The 20,126-nt window shown below is 44.1% G+C and overlaps 1 protein-coding gene across 4 annotated transcripts in view; it reads right to left on the bottom strand.

Annotated features, from left to right (window-relative positions):
* The window catches only part of RAF1 (Raf-1 proto-oncogene, serine/threonine kinase), a 71,462-nt gene that overhangs the window by 35,854 nt on the left and 15,482 nt on the right, over nt 1-20,126 (bottom strand). For all 4 annotated transcript variants that reach the window (XM_077276143.1, XM_077276146.1, XM_077276142.1 and 1 more), the window contains one exon: nt 1,018-1,250. In XM_077276143.1, coding sequence (XP_077132258.1) covers nt 1,018-1,224 — 207 coding nt within the window. In that variant the 5' untranslated portion in view covers nt 1,225-1,250. The remainder of the gene's footprint in view (nt 1-1,017; nt 1,251-20,126) is intronic.

The raw sequence follows: 20,126 nt of genomic DNA, 5'->3' as shown, positions 1-20,126 counted from the left end.
GTCTGGATTTCACTGGAGTTTCCCTTTAAGGCCGCTAAACTTTCCAAATCGACAAATGAGTATCTGTTTTGGTGACCTTGTGGCCATAGCAGCAGCCACCTGTTATTTTGCCTACAATACAAGTCAAGACAAGTAGATATTTAAAAAAAAGAAAAAAGTTATAAGATCGTGTTCTTACAGGTCTTTAGGCCTTATTCACATGTCCTGGAAAAACTTTTATAGTAAAAAATATATTTATCAATCCACAGATAAGGATCTTAAAGGGAATCGGCAGGTATGTGCTATGTGATCTGAGAGCAGTATGATGTGGAGGCTGAGACCCTGATTTGAGCCGTGTGTCACTTACTGGGCTTTGTGTTGCTGTTTCAATACTATTAGTGTTTTATCAGCAGGAGATTATCACTACAGGACTAGGTGTCAGGTGCCTCCTAGTCCAACCACGCCCCCATCACTGATTAGTAGCTTTCTGTCAATTTACAGTGTACACAGCAGCCAATCGGCGATGTGGGCGGGGCTGTACAGAGCTCAGCATTCAGAGCTTTGCTACATCTGTAGCTGAGAAAGCAGTGATTCTATCATGACTGCTGCACCCAGTAGACTAAATGATAAAATGGCTGGAATCAGGGTCTATGTCCCTAAATCTTAATTTACATAGCATAAACCCGCTGACAAGATTGCCTTTAAATCAGTTGTCTCCTGAAAACAGTAGATTTTGCCTGGGAAGCCATAACGAATCAGAGATTTTTCCATGTAGCCGACCTCCCTGAGGCCAGATTCAGACGTCTGTGTTTTACGGCCTGTACATGGAGCGGTGGCGGGTTTCCAGCCCTGAATTCGACAGAATCCTATATACATATGAAACTGCGGAATTCCGGTCAGGAGACCAATGGCCGCTCCACACATGGCAATTTCCCCTCTGAGGTCCACGTGCCAACAGAGCATTTGGGTAGGTGTTCCCTCTATAAGACAACTTTTTTTTTTTTTTTTTAGAAGTAATAGAAATAACTCTGTACTTACAACAGTTCTCTGCTTATTAGGTAGGTAGACTCGGATAGTACTGCTCGCCTTAGAGGGGTCACCAAGCTTTCCATCATCCGATGACCGCCGCTGATACCCGAACGGCTGCATAATGGTTGGTGACATACAGCTAGGTCCATCAAATACAGAGTCCTTAAGACCAAACCCATTGCTGATCTTCATCCATGCTCCCTGAATATGCTCCATTAGAGGTTAATGGGACGTGAGGAAATCTACAGAAGGAACAAATAATAAAGCATTAATTCAATAATAAGCTTGTCATACAGGAAGATAAATGTGATTTCCTCTAATAATTTATTTTTAAACATTACAGTTGTGACTGCCATGTATGTACGCCATTGTGTAGACCGGGCCTACAAATAATATTTCGTTTAAAAGAAAATAGTCAGCTGCAAGTAAAAGGGTAAGGCCATAATGGTGGAGATTCCTCATAGCCACTGTGGAGGGCCGCCTTTTGGTACGGATTACTACCACCACATCCCATGCTAAGAGCATATGGATATTAAGGAGAGGGGGTCTCTTGCATGGGAACCTCCTTCATGAGCCAGAATGCAGAACCACAGTTCTGGGTTCTCAGCTCGTTTGGGACTATTCATTTAAATGGCACTCATGAAATACTACATTTCTCCTTCAAAATGTAACACTGAGACAGTACACCAGGCTCAGCAGGTGGTCCAGCTTCGAAAGCCTCAAGTGTAAAAACTAACACCCCTAGCAGCGTAGCTGGGACTAAAGGTACCTTCACACTAAGCGACTTTGCAACGATAACGATAGCGATCCGTGACGTTGCAGCATCCTGGATAGCGATATCGTTGTGTTTGACACGCAGCAGCAATCTGGATCCTGCTGTGATATCGCTGGTCATTGCTGAAAGTTCAGAACTTTATTTGGTCGTCAGATCGGCGTGCATCGTCGTGTTTGACACCAAAAGCAACGATGCCAGCAATGTTTTACAATGGTAACCAGGGTAAATATCGGGTTACTAAGCGCAGGGCCGCGCTTAGTAACCCAATGTTTACCCTGGTTACCATTGTAAAAGTAAAAAAAACAAACAGTACATACTCACCTTCTGATGTCTGTCACGTCCCCCGGCGTCCGCTTCCCGCACTGACTGAGTGCCGGCCGTAAAGTAAAAGCAGAGCACAGCGGTGACGTCACCGCTGTGCTCTGCTTTTACTTGACGGCCGGCCGGAGCTCACAGTCAGTGCAGGAAGCAGACGGCCAGGGACCTTACGGACATCAGAAGGTGAGTATGTAGTGTTTGTTTTTTTACATTTACACTGGTAACCAGGGTAAACATCGGGTTACTAAGCGCGGCCCTGCGCTTAGCAACCCGATGTTTACCCTGGTTACCCGGGGACTTCGGCATCGTTGGTCGCTGGAGAGCTGTCTGTGTGACAGCTCTCCAGCGACCACACAGCGACGCTGCAGCGATCGGCATCGTTGTCGATATCGCTGCAGCGTCGCTTAATGTGAAGTTACCTTCAGTGTGAAGGTACCTTAAAGGTACCTTCACACTAAGCGACGCTGCAGCGATATCGACAATGATGCCGATCGCTGCAGCGTCGCTGTGTGGTCGCTGGAGAGCTGTCACACAGACAGCTCTCCAGCGACCAACGATGCCGAAGTCCCCAGGTAACCAGGGTAAACATCGGGTTGCTAAGCGCAGGGCCGCGCTTAGTAACCCGATGTTTACCCTGGTTACCAGTGTAAATGTAAAAAAACAAACACTACATACTTACATTCGCGTCCCCCGGCGTCCGCTTCCCTGCACTGTGTAAGCGCCGGCAGTAGCAGGGCACAGCGGTGACGTCACCGCTGTGCTTTGCTTTCCGGCCGGCACTGACACATTCAGTGCAGGAAGCTCTGAGCAGCAGCGCGGACGCTGGGGGACGTGTCAGACATCAGAGGGTGAGTATGTAGTGTTTTTTTTTTTACTTTTACAATGGTAACCAGGGTAAATATCGGGTTACTAAGCGCGGCCCTGCGCTTAGTAACCCGATATTTACCCTTGTTACCATTGTAAAACATTGCTGGCATCGTTGCTTTTGCTGTCAAACACAACGATACACGCTGATCTGACGACCAAATAAAGTTCTGAACTTTCAGCAACGACCAGCGATATCACAGCAGGATCCAGATCGCTGCTGCATGTCAAACACAACGATATCGCTATCCAGGACGCTGCAACGTCACGGATCGCTGTCGTTATCGCTGCAAAGTCGTTTAGTGTGAAGGTACCTTAAGGCTTTTCTGGCAGAGCAAACCCCTGTTTGAAGCAGTTAAGCAGCTTGGGCTCCTAAGAAACCTCCCAGACAAACATGAGCCATACAACGGTTGGATTTTTAAGATCTCAGGAACGTGAAAAATGCCTGCCAGTCTCTCTACCGTTCTAGCACCCCAAGGTGGAGAATAAGTAGAACGGCTAGTAGAAGCCGGGTAGCGAAGCAGTGTTTGGTCTCCATTTTAATGGTGCCAAAACCACCTCTCTACCTTCCATTGAGAAGTTATGATCTATGATAGGTTTTGGAGTTTCAGCTACCAGACCCAAGGAGAGGGAAACTAGGACCATCCCGGAGGAAGGAAAGGGAGTGACAAACCAAGGGGTTAATTGCTCATGCCAGGCTGTTGCCCACTGTTCTCTTCTAAGGCAGGTCACCCCAGTCATATCGTATTAAAAGAAACTGAAGACCGCTGACACCCACACTTTCCACTTGGCTGCGCAGCACCAAGGCCTAACATCCAACTGGTAAATTACTTTGGTATCATCTGCTTATATCTTTTGTACTACCACCTGTATTTACATATCTGACCATCATATATGTAAATCAATTGCATATATAGTTTTTTTGTCTAGTGTGCACTTAAGGCGATTAAATATATAATTTAACCTTGAGGTGCTCTTATCTCAATCCAAACGTCCGTATTCTCGGTTTAACTTTCCATGTTACCGGGGCTGGTTTCTGGCCCGATATCCCATTAACGGACCAGACTTATATCCAACGAGGAACTGGTGTCAGTGCTACCGGCCTGGCAAGGTCCTGTTTCACTGGTGCAAGTGAAAGAGGTCTCTCAGCCTGTTAAGGTTGTGAGCGAGTGCTGTGCCACACCGACGATCGCGTGGGCCACCCTCTCTAAGTCTCCATGCCTCCTTGGTCCCCTATGGACACGGGGCGTTTGTGTAAAACTGTGCCCAGCTGACATTACGCACTGCCAGGGGGTGCGGAATGTCACATTGGTGAAAGTGGGGAGACTGCACCACGTGCCCCCCGACATTAGTGACAACAGGCGGGGCTGCGTGCTGCGGTTTTTCACACCCTGTATTAAATATTAACCATTAAATATTTAGCCCCTTCCACAAATTCATTGTTTGTAGGATCTGTTTCTACAGGTGCTTGTTGTACAGGCTTTCAACACCTACGGCGTAACTATAGGGGGTGCAAGGTTTGCTGTCACACCTGGTCCCTGGAGTCAGTGGGGGGCAGTAGATCCCTATGAGAACGCACATGGTTAGCGCCCCCTACTGCAAGGGCACTTCAGGGGCCCCATAGTAGCCGCACGTCGGCCTCCATTGTACGCACACATTTTAGGATTAGGGGCCATCTGTAAACCAGATAAACCTGAGGATTGATGTCTTTTTATCCACTCACAGAGCAGCCGGGATTGCAGAGGACGTCGGAATAAAGGTGATGTCATTTTGCACACGTCGTTGCATGCAGTATCCCCAGCCAAATCTGCTTGTCTGCAAGTTCCTTAAATACATATCACAGTCTGAAGGAGCTCGATCATTTCACTTCTTCCTTCCTGATTTCATGCTAGAAAATACCATCTATACTGAACACGGCAGCCTCCATGCATGAAAACAAAGCAGTGGGAAAGAGGGGGATCCGATAAAAAAACCAACTAAAACTAAAACAAAAAAAAAACAAACAACCTGACGAAAATTGCCCGCTGTCTCATCTTTGCAACATTAACTACTAGTACTAGGTGGGCAATATGAGAAAACTCTTAGAATGAAAGCTCAGGGGGATACGGTCTCTCATCAACGAGATATTTTCAAGGCAATGCTCAATGAGAAATCCATATGCAAAGTAACTCAAACCAGTCAAGCCAGAGACAAATCTGTAGACAGAACAGTTTCAGGTTTTTTGCCCCTCATCAGCACAAAGCTAGTTGGATGATTACGAAGGCTTAAGGTTTCAGGCTTTTTGCCCCTCATCAGCACAAAACTGGTTGGATGAATATGATGGCTTAGACAAGATACTAAATCTCATTTAACTGATCCAACTCATCAGAAAGACATATTTTCAAAACAATGCTCCAACCAACTAGTACCCTTGTCTGTACTGATGAGAGGCAAAAACCCAGAAACAGTGCTGTCCACGCTGAGCTACTTCGCAGGCTTAAAATACATTTCTATAGCTCAGGTATGATCATACACTGTCATTACTTTCCTCAATCACAGAGCCTTGGCATAATGTAGGTAATTATGGGGCAGCTATGAACATGTAGATGCATTCTTCTCCACAGAGAACCATTCATCTCTGTGTATCCATGCTAATCCATAAACCACAAAGATTCTCTGGGACAAATGGAGCTTTATCTCAACTTTTACCAACCTAACAGTGTTATTACAGTGGTAGAGCTTTTAGGCTCCTTTCAGTGAGAAAAACAGACGGAGAGAAAATGTGTTATTTAGAAAGCAAAAACAATTCCCTCATGGGCAAAGTAAGGGATATTTAAGCACAAATACCTATGTTGTACCCTGGCATAAATGGTAGATTAACAAGGGTCTGACACCTACGACCAGAAATGATCACCAGAAACCTGTGACTAGTTATAGCCATCTCTGGAGCAGCCACAGGGATGGAATCGACCAGAAATGTTGCAAGTCAAGAACAAGAACTTTCCATTAATGTGATGGAATATGGAAATAGCGTGCCCAGTATGTAAGTATGCCAAAAATACACTTCTATATTGAAATTCTGCATAAAACTAATTTTCAGTCAGTCAATCTGTGATGCATGTTTAGCATGAACAAGGGTAACGCCTGAGATGTACAACCTAAACATCTTTGCGTTCCCTCAGCTCAAAATGTAATTAAGAAATGGCAGTTAACAGGAACATTGGAGATCAAGATACGGTCTTGAAGACCAAGCAAAATTTCAGTGAGAGCTACTCTTAAGCCCCCGTCTCACATAGCGAGATCGCTAGCGAGATCGCTGCTGAGTCACAAGTTTTGTGACGCAACAGCGACCTCAGTAGCGATCTCGCTATGTGTGACACGTACCAGCGATCAGGCCCCTGCTGTGAGATCGCTGGTCGTGTCGGAATGGCCTGGACCGTTATTTGGTCGTTGAGGTCCCGCTGACATCGCTGAATCGGTGTGTGTGACACCGATCCAGCGATGTCTTCACTGGTAACCAGGGTAAACATCGGGTTACTAAGCGCAGGGCCGCGCTTAGTAACCCGATGTTTACCCTGGTTACCAGCGTAAATGTAAAAAAAAAAAAAACAGTACATACTCACCATCTGATGTCCGTCAGGTCCCTTGCCGTCTGCTTCCTGCTCTGACTGAGATCCGGCCGTACAGCGAGAGCGCAGCACAGCAGTGACGTCACCGCTGCGCTCTGCTCTCACTGTACGGCGGCACTGTCAGAGCAGGAAGCAGACAGCAAGGGACCTGACGGACATCAGAAGGCGAGTATGTAGTGTTTGTTTTTTTTTACATTTACGCTGGTAACCAGGGTAAACATCGGGTTACTAAGCGCGGCCCTGCGCTTAGTAACCCGATGTTTACCCTGGTTACCTGGGTGCTGCAGGGGGACTTCGGCATCGTTGAAGACAGTTTCAACGATGCCGAAGTCGTTCCCCTGATCGTTGGTCGCTGGAGAGAGCTGTCTGTGTGACAGCTCCCCAGCGACCACACAGCGACTTACCAACGATCATGGCCAGGTCGTATCGCTGGTCGTGATCGTTGGTAAATCGCTTAGTGAGACGGGGCCTTTAGGATTGCTAAAGAGGCAAATCAGAACCCCTGCTTGACTGCAAAAGACCTTCAGAAAGATATAGCAGGCTCTGAAGTTGTGGTACATTGTTCTACTGTTCAGAGACACCTGTACAAATATGGCCTTTATGGAAGAGTCATCAGAAGAAAACCTCTCCTGCATCCCCTGCATCCTCACCATAAAATTCAGAGTCTGAAGTATGCTAAAGAACATCTAAAACAAGCCTAATGCATTTTGTAAACAAAACCGGACATTTTCTGCAAGAAATCCGCATGCGTTTTTTTAACGTTTTTGATGCTATTTTTTACGTATTTTTTCCGCTTTTTTCCCCCAATGCATTAAATAGCGGGAAAAACGCGAAAAATCCACAAAATTAATGAACATGATGCGTTTTTACGCGGGAAAAAAAGGCATGATGTGCACAAAAATTGCAGAATGCATTATACTTGATGGGATGCATATGTATGCGTTTTTTATGCGTTTTATCGCGTTTTTATAGCTAAAAAAACACAACGTGTACACAGCCTCAAAAGGTATGTGCGGAGAAAAAAGGGCACAGAATTTCAGGAAAAGAACATCTCGCCAACCAATAAGCATGGGGGTGGATCAATCATGCTTTGGGGTTGTGTTGCAGCCAATGGCACGGGGAACCTTTCACAAGTAGAGGGAAGAATGGATTCAATGAAAATTTCAACAAATTCTTGATCCAAACATAACACCATCTGTAAAAAAGCTGAAGTTAAAAAGAGGTCTTCTACAAATGGATAATGATCCTAAACACACGTCAAAATCCACAATAGACTACCTCAAAAGGAGCAAGCTGAAGGTTTTACAATGGCCCTCACAGTCCCGTGATCTAAACATCATTGAAAATCTTTGGCTAGACTTCAAAATAGCATTACATGCAAGACAGCCCAGGAATCTCACAGAACTGGAAGAATGGATGAAAATCCCTCAAACAAGAACTGAAAGACTCTTGTGTGGGTACCAAAAGTGTTTACAAGCTGTGATATTTTGGCTACGTTCACACGGTGCGGTTTTTGGTGCGGATCCGCAGCGGAATTGCAGCTGCGGATCCGCATCCTTTTTCCATGCAGGTTACAGTACAATGTAAACGTAGCCTCACAAGAAGAGGGTGCTTTTAGGTACTAACCACGCAGGGTGCCCAAACCTTTGCATCAGCTCATTTTCCTTTTTGTAATATTTAAAATGTAAAAGATGAAAATATGTATTTTTTTGCCTAAAATACCAAACAAATGTGTCATCTTTAACTTTAGCCCTTTTAGGCTAAGTGTACACGTTGCAGAATTGCCACGGTAATTTCCACGGCAATTCTGCAACTCCTGCCGCGGGTATATCGCATGCGGAATTGGCATGCGTTTTCCGCTAAACACTAGCATTTTGCAAGCATAATTAGCTTGCAGAATGTTAGTGTTTTCCAAGCGATCTGTAGCGACGTCATTGCGGTTACGTGACCGCGACGTCATCGCAGGTCCTTCACACACAGCATCCCTGGGAACTGAAGTGGTAGCGTGCACCGCTGAGAGGAGTGAAGACTCCGGGGCCATCAGAAGGTGAGTATATCACTATTTTTTATTTATTTTTTTTAACAATTATATGGTGCCCAGTCCGTGGAGGAGAGTCTCCTCTCCTCCACCCTGGGTACCAACCGCACATGATCTGCTTACTTCCCGCATGGTGGGCATAGCTCCATGCGGGAAGTAAGCAGATCAATGCATTCCTATGTGTGCGGAATCCCCGCGATTCCGCAAATTTAATGAACATGCTGTGTTTTTTTTCTGGAATGCGATTCCGCTCAGGAAAACAACGCAGCATGTGCACAAAAAATGCGGATTGCATTCTATTAAATAGGATGCTTAATGTGAGTGTTTTTTCGCGGTTTTATAGCGTTTTTATAGCGAATACCCGCAAAAAGACGCGAAAAATCAGCTACGTGTGCACACAGCCTTACAGATCATTTCATCTTCAACTCGCTTAACTGTTCACAATAACAGTATTTTATTTATTTATTTTCATTAAAAGGCTATGTTACTTTGTTCAACATTAAGGCTATGTGCACACGTCAGGATTTCTAGCAGAAATTTTCCTGACAAAAAAAACGGACATTTCTGCCAGAAATCCGCATGCGCTTTGACGCATTTTTGACGCGTTTTTTTGGGCGTTTTTTCCAAATGCATAGAATTGCGGGAAAAACGTGGAAAATCCACAAAATTAATGAACATGCTGCTTTTTTTTACCGCGATGTGTTTTTTTTTCGCGGAATAAAACGCACCATGTGCACAAAACATGCAGTATGCATTCTAAATGATAGAATGCATTATGCATGCGTTTTTAATGAGTTTTTATAGCGTTTTTATCGCGAAGAAACGCGAAAAAAAAACGCAAAAAAACCTGAACGTGTGCACATACCCTCAAAGCTAAAGATGAGCAAAATGACTAACCCTAGGCTGATGTATCATTCACGTCATTATAATTTTGACATAACAGGGGTCTAGTAATTGCAATTCTGGAAGGGTTTTTCGAATATCTGCACCCTTCCTCTCCAAGATTATGCCCTTGGCTTAAAAAAAAAAAAAAAAAAAAAAAAAAAATCCTTCAACAACTAGGCGTATGCTACAGACCTCTGTGGGTGTGGCCTTGTTTTGATTGGCCAGCGTATGAGGAGAAAAAGCAATAGGCCCACAGCTAAGTTCTCTGGAACACGCCCAGTTGGTTAAAAGGAAACTTTGCACCTTTATTACTAAGGAATATAACTTTGGAACGGAGGGGTCCAAACATAAAATGAAAAACTGTTCCAGAATTGGCAGATCATCAACAATTGGAGAAGGTATTCAGCTTAAATTAAAAGAAAAATCCACTTTATGGTCCTCTTTAATAAAGTAGTATGAAAGTTGGGGACAGAATCGCTTTAACTAAAAAGGACCAGGGCTGGAGCGACTTTGTGCATTACATCGAGTTAAGCTTTAGACATTTTCTGACACGTCCCTAAAACAATTGAGAAGATGTAGGGCTCCTTAAGTTGGGATCACTACCAGTCACGAAAATGAAGTCGTCCATGGCAAGGTCCGATGAAAGGTATGACACTGAAATCAAAGGGAACATAAGTATTCTAGCAATGATGTAAGAAGAGGTCTAGAAGTGAACTTAACGTATTACTGAGATGGTGAGGTGCTATACCCACCACAACTGATTATAGAAGAGCACATTTGGCTTCATAACAGCCACTCATAGGTTCTTACTGCGATACTACTACGTTCTCCACACTGCTAGAAAAGGGCCTACAGAAAACCAGACTGCCTTCTTCACGGTTCCCTCTGCAGTGTGACATCTAAAAAAGATTATTCACTTTGTCCCATGGATCTCAAAAATATTTCCAGATACCGTTCACGTGTTTGCCACATAACAGGAGGCTAAGCCATAGAGTCCGTGAATGTTTACTTTGGCCCTGATGGGTCTCCAGGGACGGGTCAAAAGGACAGTATTATAAATAGGCCCGGACCACGGGTCCGTCATGTCCAAAGTAAACAGGTTTGTCGAAAAGTCAGACATAAGCAGGTTTTATCCTGCTCGCTCAGGAGGCCCGAGATACCCAAACACAGAGCAGGACCTGGGAGGTTATGTCCAGGCTGCAGTGTTTACATGTAGGCCGAGACGTGAGCATTTCACAATCCGGACAAATAGAGCTTTTCCCGGCAGAGGTTTCTCTGTCAGATGAAAAGTTGACCGAAATGATGACAGCAAGTCACTTAGACGGAATAGCTCCATGGCTGAAGCTTTCCACTGTACTAATCCGGTTTCTATTTAAGACTGGTGTAGCCTCAGGTAATAGAAGATGTGATTAGAAATTAATTGTACTCAAAATAGAATTGAAAGCGCATTACTTTAACAGCAAAACAGCTGCACAGTTTACACGTTAAAAATCAACTCCAAGAAGACTACCGTGACCAACCCAGCATGGATTAAAGGGGATGTCCCATCAGTCCTTTTCAAAAAGTCACCATCAGGACTCCCAAATCCCCGGCAAAACTGCCATCAGGACTCCCAAATCCCCGGCAAAACTGCCATCAGGACTCCCAAATCCCCGGCAAAACTGCCATCAGGACTCCCAAATCCCCGGCAAAACTGCCATCAGGACTCCCAAACCCCCGGCAAATTTGGGCATGGGAAACCACAGCCAAATGAATGGCAGTCCAAGAAAAACGAGGGCAACTCCAGTCATCCAAACCGAGAACAGCTCATACCGAGTGGATAGTCTCTCTCTGTTACAGAATGTGGTTCCAAGTAGGATATTTCCTTCTATAAAATCCATATGTCCCAATCGAACATACTGAAGAGACATGGTCTTCGTGAAAAAAAAAACCCTTTAGGGGCTCATGCACATGGCAATATTAAAGAGGTCAGTTATTGCTTGTACTTTACTCCTATTATTCCAGAGTACCGTATTTAGTTTATTTTTAAATACACCCCATATAGTTCTAGAGATATGGGCCTTTATATTTACCGCTAATTTTTTATGGCCCTTATTAGACATTACTAAGGTGGGCGTGGCTCAGAGTAATAACGAAGCAGTCTGAAGACACGCCCCCAGAGAATCCAGTGAGACACACCCCCAGAGAATCCTGTGAGACACGCCCCCTTAGTGGATTTAAAGGGGAAAAAAAACCCAGAATATTTAGGGGAACAGTGGGAATAAAATATCAGCAACAATTATTCACTTTTGACTTGGTGACAGGTCCTCTTTAGGGCGCTGTGAAAGGTGCCATAGAGGTACAATGTTCCTCAACTCATTTGCGAGAATTTATTCTAGGGAAAATATTCTATAACTGGCCAATAACAAGAAATAACTTAATTTACTGTTGTAAAAAAAAATCACTACTTAAATAGCACCTGAAGATAAATAGAGCATAATATATATTAAAACTAAATATTTCTAAACTTTCCCAAATTCCTATGAAAGTTGATAAATTAACCAAATATTCATACTGGATAATAAACAGTTATGTCCAGAAATAGTTGGACAGTGACAAGTTTTGGCATTTTAGCCGTTTAAATAAACATATTCAAGATACAGTTATATAATCAATACGGGCTTAAAGTGAAGACTCAGCTTTAATTTGAGTAACTGGAAAAAAGGTTTAGGATTTACAGTTCTTTAATATGCAGCTGCCTCTTTTTAAACGCGAAAAAGGTAATTAGACAACTATCTTAAAAGCTCTTTAAAAGGGGTGCATGGGCTATTCCATTAATCCATCATCAGTTAAGCAGGTAAAGGGTCTGGAGCTGATTCCAAGTGTGGCATTTGCTTTTGGAAGCTGTTGCTTTGAACCCACAACATGCGGTCAAAGTAGCTCTCAATGGAAGAGAAAGTACAACTAGTCTGAAAAAAAAAATCCATCAGAGAGATAGCAAAAATCAGTTTTCTACATTCTAGAAAAAAAGAAAAAAAAAAAAAAAAGAAAAGTGCACTGGTGTTTTTGGGAACTCAAAAAGGCTAGGACAGACACCGAAGAGAACAGTGGTAGATGATTGCAGAATCCTTTCCATGGTGAAGAAAAAAACCTTCACAACATTCACCAAATCAAGAATACTGTCCAGGATGTAGGTGTTTCAGTATCTAATTCTAGTCTAAAGTGAAGACTTCATGAGAGCAAATACAAAGGGTTCACCACAAAGTGCAAACCATTTAAATCAGTCTTAAAAATAGAAAAATAAGCCACCCAGTTCTGGAAAATAATTCTTTAGACAGATGAAACTAAGATCAACCTGTAACAAATAATGGGAAGCATAAAGTATGAAGGCTTGGAATAGCTCAGGAAACAAAGCACAGCACACACTCTGTAAAACATGGTGGAAGCAGTGTGATGGTATGGGCATGCATGGCTGCCAGTGACACCGGGTCACTAGTGTTTATTATGTGACTGAAGACAGAAGCAGCCAGATGAATACTGAAATGTACAGGGCGATTCTTTCTGCTCAGAGGCAACTAAGTGCAGCAAGGTTGATTGGATGACACTTCACAGTACAGACAGACAATGACCCAAAACATCCTGTGAGAGCAACAGAGGAGTTTAAGGCAAAGAAGTAGAATATTCTGCAATGGTCGAGTCATCACCAGATCTCAACCCCATCGAGCCGCATTTCAGAAGATTAAGATAAAACAAAGCAGAAAGACCAACAAACAAGAAACAACTCAAGTCATTGCAGTAAAGGTCTGAAAGGAGGAAACACATTGGAAGCCATGAATGTCTAAACCAGACTTCAGACAGGCATTGCCTACAAAAGATTCTCTACAAAGTATTAGAAATGTACATTTTATTTATAATAAAATTAATTTGTCCAATTACTATTGAGCCCCTGAAATGAGCTCCACATACTTACAAGAAGAGACTAGAGAACAATGGACGGGCAATGATGTCGCTCTGACCGCAGGTACACGGCTTTTACACTTACTCCAGCCCGTCTTCAGGGGGCTGCGGAGATAAAACCGTTTATACAGCGCTGTCTGTATAAACTCACATGGAGCTTTTACACCGATGCCAACAAACGTGTTTACAGACGCAGTTCCTTAATGGTTCTCGTAGGAGCAGGAATATGTGACATCACAGTGACTAACGTCTCCTGGAGAATAAATCTTTAGTGACAAATGCAGAGAATTGAGGCATTCTTCAAAACGTAGTCTCGTGACGACCACTCCTGCCCAAGACTGTTCCCAAGGAGAAGTTATGGATGCAGTCAAAGCCCAATTCTTTAACGAGCCTTGCCGTAAGACCAGGGAGCTCGGTCAGGCCAGACCCATCTACAGGCAGCTGATTTGAGGTTCTCGCCCCTCATCACTATACAGCAGATTTTGGACAGTGAATAAGACATCCTTGGGTGGGGTCATCAGAGTTTCGGCAATTTCGATTTCACCTCTAGTGCGGTAAACAAATAGATGAATGAAATCTACTCAACTCTTCTCCTGAGCCTCACCAGCCACAACATGGTGACATTCAGACACATTCCCAAGATAAGTTTTTGGAGAGTATTTTAGGCAGCATATTTTTTTTAAAAAATGAAAGCAACCTATGTTACTCATTGGGCGCAGAAAATCTGCAATATCTAAAACTCAACAACACCTCATCGTGTGAACACGGCCTTGAAGTACTGGACTGCAGCGCTGGTCAACCTTTTTAATACCAGAGATTGACCTTACAAAGAAATAATTTGGGACTTTGGATGTGGTTGACCAAAGGCTGCATCCCGAACTAGCATCAGTCGGCCTAATCCACGCTCATGGACAAACGTTTGACACTTGGCTCTGTGCACAATCAGTCTTTTAAACTCAGGTGAATAAAAGTTTTTCTAACAGAAGACGCTTCAGAAAACGCTGTAGTTTTTTTGTCCTGAATTGTCTTGTGTTGTTTATTCAGTCATTTCCTGAGTGTTTTGGCCACCAGGACTCTTTTTTTTGTAAAGTATTTGCTCATGGTTTTTGTGAGGTCTTTTTGTTCTTTGTTGTTTTACAGTCGTTTTTTTTTTTTTTCACTCCATTGAATAATGAAGGAACCACTAGCAGTTACATAAAGCAAAAAAAGATGGAAAAATGCTCAGAAGAACATCCGGACATGTTTTAAACTTTCTCATTGACTTGAACCCCCTCAGTCAGATAATTACGGAGTCTGGCTATGGATACAAGTTCAAGAGTGGAAGCACCATCAGCCACCTCCTCTACATGGATGACATCAAGATGTATGGAAAAAACGAATGAAACATCAATTCACTGATCCACCTGACAAGGATCTACAGAGAAGACATTGGGATGTCCTTCGGACTGGAGAAGTGCAGCCGGTTGGTAATAAAGAGAGGCAAGGTAGTCAAGACTGATGGATTGAAATTACCAGCAGGGCACATAGCAGATACACAGGCTTTCTAAAAGAACCTCGGCATCCCACAGGGATATGGTAACCATGATGAGGAGGCAAGGAAAGCAGCTACATTCAAATACCATCAAAGGGTAAGACAGGTCCTGAAGAGCCAGCTCAATGGGAATAATAAAATCCACGCCATCAATATATATGCCCTGCCAGTTATCAGATACCCTGCTGGCATAGTGTGCTGGCCAAAAGAAGAGATGGAAGCTGCAGATGTGAAGACATGAAAGCTCCTCACAATGCATGGAGGTCTCCACCCTAAGTCTAACACCCAGATTGTATACCAACAGAAAGGTGGGTGGTCAAGGCTTGATAAGCATCCAAACCACCATCACAGATGAAATAAGGAGGATCCAGGAATACATCAGGAAAATGGCACCAAAAGATGAGATGCGGAGAGAAAGCCTAAGACAACAACAGATCTGGAAGGAAGAACAGGAACATGAAGCGCCACGGCAAGACAAGCCGCTGCATGGAATGTAATATATATATATATATTTATTTGTCTAAGGGGTACTTCCGTCACGGATATTCATTCGCTGATTGGTCTCGCCAGCTGCCTGTCATGGCTGCCGCGACCAATCAGCGATGGCCACAGTCCGATTAGTCCCTCCCTACTCCCCTGCAGTCAGTGCCCGGCCCCCGCTCCATACTCCCAGCAGTCACGGCTCACACAGGGTTAATGCCAGCAATAACGGACCGCTTTATGCCGCGGGTAACTCACTCCGTTACCGCCACTATTAACCCTGTGTGACCAAGTTTTAACCTATGCAGCCTCAATAGTAAAAACATCTAATGTTAAAAATGATAGTAAAAAAAAAAAAACAAACAACAAATTATATACTCACCTTCCGCCGCCTTTCCGACCCTTCGGTGACCGGTCCATGCAAGCGGCAGGTTCCGGTGCTGAGGTTGGTGTGCAACAAGGACCTGCCATCACGTCACAGTCATGTGACCGCGACATCACAGGCCCTGCGCGCCTACGCGAGAAGGACCAGCCGTGACGTCACAGTCATGTGACCGAGACGTCATCACACCCTCGGACCGGGAGCTGCCGCCTGAACCGGACACAGGTGACAGAACTACAAGGGGCCCCTCGGAAGGTGAGTATGTTTATTTTTTAACCTGTGACATACGTGGCTGGGCAATATACTACGTTGCGGGGCAATATACTACGTCGCGGGGCAATATACTACGTCGCAGGGCAATATACTACGTGGACATGCATATTCTAGAATACCCGATGCGTTAGAATCGGGCCACCATCTAGTCGACAGATAATGGAGGTGGCTGACATGGAGAAATCCTACCAATGGCTGGAGAAAGCGGGACTCAGACAGTAGAGGCACTAATCATAGCGGCACAAGAGCAACCACTAAATACCAGATCCATAGAAACAGGAATCTACCACACAAGACAAGACACAAGGTGCAGACTATGCAAAGAAACCTCTGAAATGGTCCAACACATAGTGGCAGGATGCAAAATGCAAGCAGGAACAGCGTATACCAAATGCCACAACCAAGTAGCAGGAATTGTGTACAGGAACATCTGCACAGTATATGGGCCAAGTCCCCCCAAGTCCAGGTGGGAGACCCCAGAAAAAGTGGTGGAGAATGAAAGGGCTAAAATCCTGTAGAACCTCAAGATCCAGACGATAAGCAGGTGTTGGCTAACCAACCAGACATTGTGATAGTAGTCAAGAATGAGAAGATAGCAATGATAAAAGATGTGGTAGTGCCAAGTGATGGCAACATCAGAAAGAAGCAATATGAGAAGCTGGAGAAATACCAGGGCCTCAAAGGAGAACTGGAGAAGATGTGGAAGGTGAAGGCAACAGTGATTCCAGTGGTGATAGGAGCACTTGGAGCAGTGACCCTTAAGTTGGAAGAATGGCTACAACAGATCCCAGGAGCAACATCTGAGCTCTCTGTCCAGAAAAGCACAATGCTGGGAACAACCCTCAAACTCCCAGGCCTCTGGTAGAGGATCCGAGAATGAGGAAGGACAAGAAAGACCACCCCCATTTGGGGTGAGAAGGAAATAGATTTTTTTTTCCTTTTTCAACAGTTTCCACCCGAAAAAGATGACGTGTGCACGTAGCCTTGAACCGACACTCATTAAATCCCCAGGTAAAGATGTATTGCAGGAAAAATTGCAAAAACTGGACCCAAAATACTGGATCCATAAAAGATTTCAGATCTTAAAGAGTTGTCTTGTTTCCTTCTTACCAGAAAGATCCATGTACAAAAGACCAGGAGATACTTCTGGTTAGTACTTAAGTGAAAGTGATGTTAAATGGAGGATGGGACAGCTTGTTGCAGCGGTCACCGGTGCCCTGAGGGGTCCACGTGTGTACCAGCTGGGTGAGCGGGACTGACACCGCCATCTTCTAAGGCTGTGTCCATCTGTCACGGTCATTAGTCATCTGCTGTCATGTAACACAGAGGTTACAATTACACTCAAGTGCCTGAAAATGCACTAACACATTGGTCGGTGGGGTCTTGTGTGAGTTTTTGCAACGCATTTCACAACGGAGCCACTATTGCCCAAAGTGAACCTGGCTGCACAGGTACGAAATAAATCCTGGCTTATTTTTTTTTTTTTTTTTATTTATTTAATAAATAGTTGACTATATAGCTCTAGCAGAACACAAGCCGTCTCTCTGCTGGACAGGCAAAATAAGTCGTACGTCTCAGAAGATATCAGATGGGAGATATGCAGACAGTCGCATTTCATGAACTAACATTAGCCGTGCTCCTGGAATAGTAGATGAATCTTGGAGCCTGTGGTCATATCTAGCATTACCCAACACAAGTTGTAGTATTTGGAGTCTATTTTAGGCCTCTGCGCTCATTGCTTCAGGACGGAGGCACCAACTATTTAAATACAGAGGTAGATGCATTACCCCGGGGTGAAACTTGTGCTTTATTGGGATGGTGCATTTGCTAAAAGGTGGAAACAAGTTTACTAGTGAATGTTATGTAGTTCTCACATTATCCTTTTAGAATAACATTTATTTTACTTACTTATATAGCACCATTAATTCCATAGCGCTTTACAGCACACTTTTTTTTTTTTTTTTAAAGGGAATCTGTTAGCAGCATGATGTAGGTGCCGAGATCCCGGTTTCAGTGACATATCACTTAGTTTACTAGGTGCTGTACTTTTGATACAATCCCTGTTTTTGTCTGCTGCAGATCTAGCAGAGCTTGGACTGCTGAGCTGTGTATAACCCCGCCCACACCTCTGATTGGCAAAAAGCCGCCAATCAGTGGTGGGGTGGAGCAACACAGCAGTTGACTAGGAGGCACAAGACACCTAGTCCTGTAGTGATAATCACCTGCTGATAAAACACTGATTTTATTAAGACAACAATACACAGCCCAGTAAGGGCTGCTCTCAGATTACATAGAAAAAAAAACAACAACAAAAAAGACAAATAAAGGTAGATTCCCTTTAATAATTCAATACCCTGTACGATAGAGGGAATGTGAAATTTCCCAGCAATCTGCCTTGTTTTCAGCTTATAGGTCTGCAAGGTAAGTTATATTTATTTTTTATTTTATTTTTTTTCTTAAACAGCGCAGCCTCTGAAAATGATGAGATTGTTTGAGACATTAAAAGGGTTATTAAGGGTATTCCCATTTTGTGCATTTATAATATATGCACAGGGTAGGCTATAAATGTAGAGTAGGTGCCAGTCCCCACCTATGGGACCTGCACCTATTTTAATAACAGAGCATCTTTTAGTGGAGAGGTGGTCTGATTGCACATAGAAAAATGAATAATTATACCAACCACCTCATCACCGACACGCATTTCGGGCCCTGTTTTCGGGATGCATGAAGGTATGGCCGGTGGGATCGGCATCTCCCACATGTTTAGAGCATATGTGGCGACTATGCGATAAATGTACGAGATTGGAATACATCCATAGAGTTTATCACCGCCTGATCACCTCCATAGTTCCTGAGAAAAAGAAACGCGCGCCGCCACCTTTCCAACACCAACAGAACCTTGGTCCTGGGATCTTGGTCTTGAGATAAATGCCGGCAGTGGGACTCGCATCTATGTCATTCCCTATCTAGGAGATGGAAGAACCACTTTGATGCCTTCCCAACACTTCCCTCCACGACTAAAGCATGACTTCACGGACAGCTGGCAAGTTACATAAAAGAACATAATGGTAGAAAGAAGGTAATTATTGTCCTAGGTTTATAAACTAGTGCGGATGTAGAGTACGGCTTCTCATACCCTAACCTGATAAGCTGGAGTCTGATTGACGGGTGCAATTACTGCACTTGTGATATGCGATTACGGACCAAAAAGCAAAAAAAAAAAAAAACAAACAAACAAAGAATCTAATATAATACTTGAGATTTTAGTGAACAAAAAGAAAAAGAAGAAGAAAAGTGCTGTAGACGTACTTGGCAGGGAGCATTTTAACCTTTCAAGCAGGCAAGTTTTCAGTGACGGATCTCCTGAGACCGGGTGGGACGGCTAAAAACAGCAGCTAGCGGCCTGGCAGTGACACAAATAATCCGAGCGGGCGTTCTGCGTGCCGGCAGAGCATCAGCATTTTCGGCTGGACTGCGAGTGCCGGTAAGACTTTTACAGAATGTGATTTTCGGACATTGGCGGCTCGAGATGTCAATCTCGCTGTGTGACCCGAAGAACTTAGAGAAGATTCTCCGGTCCTTGGTGCACGGCTGTCCGGGCGGCGGGCTCTCTGCCTACGCGGATAAGTCGTAGTTGCCCCCCAGTTGGACCACCAGCTTATCCTCCCCACGTTGCAGCCATGGTGCCATTTGTATTTCACTGGTGAAACGTTCCGTGAGATTGTCAAGACTTCGACTATCTACAGGAAACATTCCCTCCGCGGTGTCAGCAGTCATGTCCCCCGGAGGGCCTGCGGGCCCCTCTGCGCACTGCACAAATAACTGTGGGCAGACGGCGTCAATTTTTTCTTCTTCAAACTAAAATAAATGTTGCTTTGCTATCACAGTAGAACAGTCCTTCCTTCACCACCAAGTAAAACGGCAGCCCCCCTCGAAGTATTGACTTTGGCCCAATCAAACACATTGGGCCCGATTCATTAATCCACTGTTGGAGACAATTATTTTTTTTTTTGTTCTTACTTTAATGG

This window comes from Ranitomeya variabilis, chromosome 8 (genome assembly GCF_051348905.1).
Source record: "Ranitomeya variabilis isolate aRanVar5 chromosome 8, aRanVar5.hap1, whole genome shotgun sequence".
NCBI classification, from domain to species: Eukaryota; Metazoa; Chordata; class Amphibia; order Anura; family Dendrobatidae; genus Ranitomeya; species Ranitomeya variabilis.
Note: the sequence above shows the minus strand (reverse complement) of the source record. Positions and strands in the feature narration are given on the sequence as shown.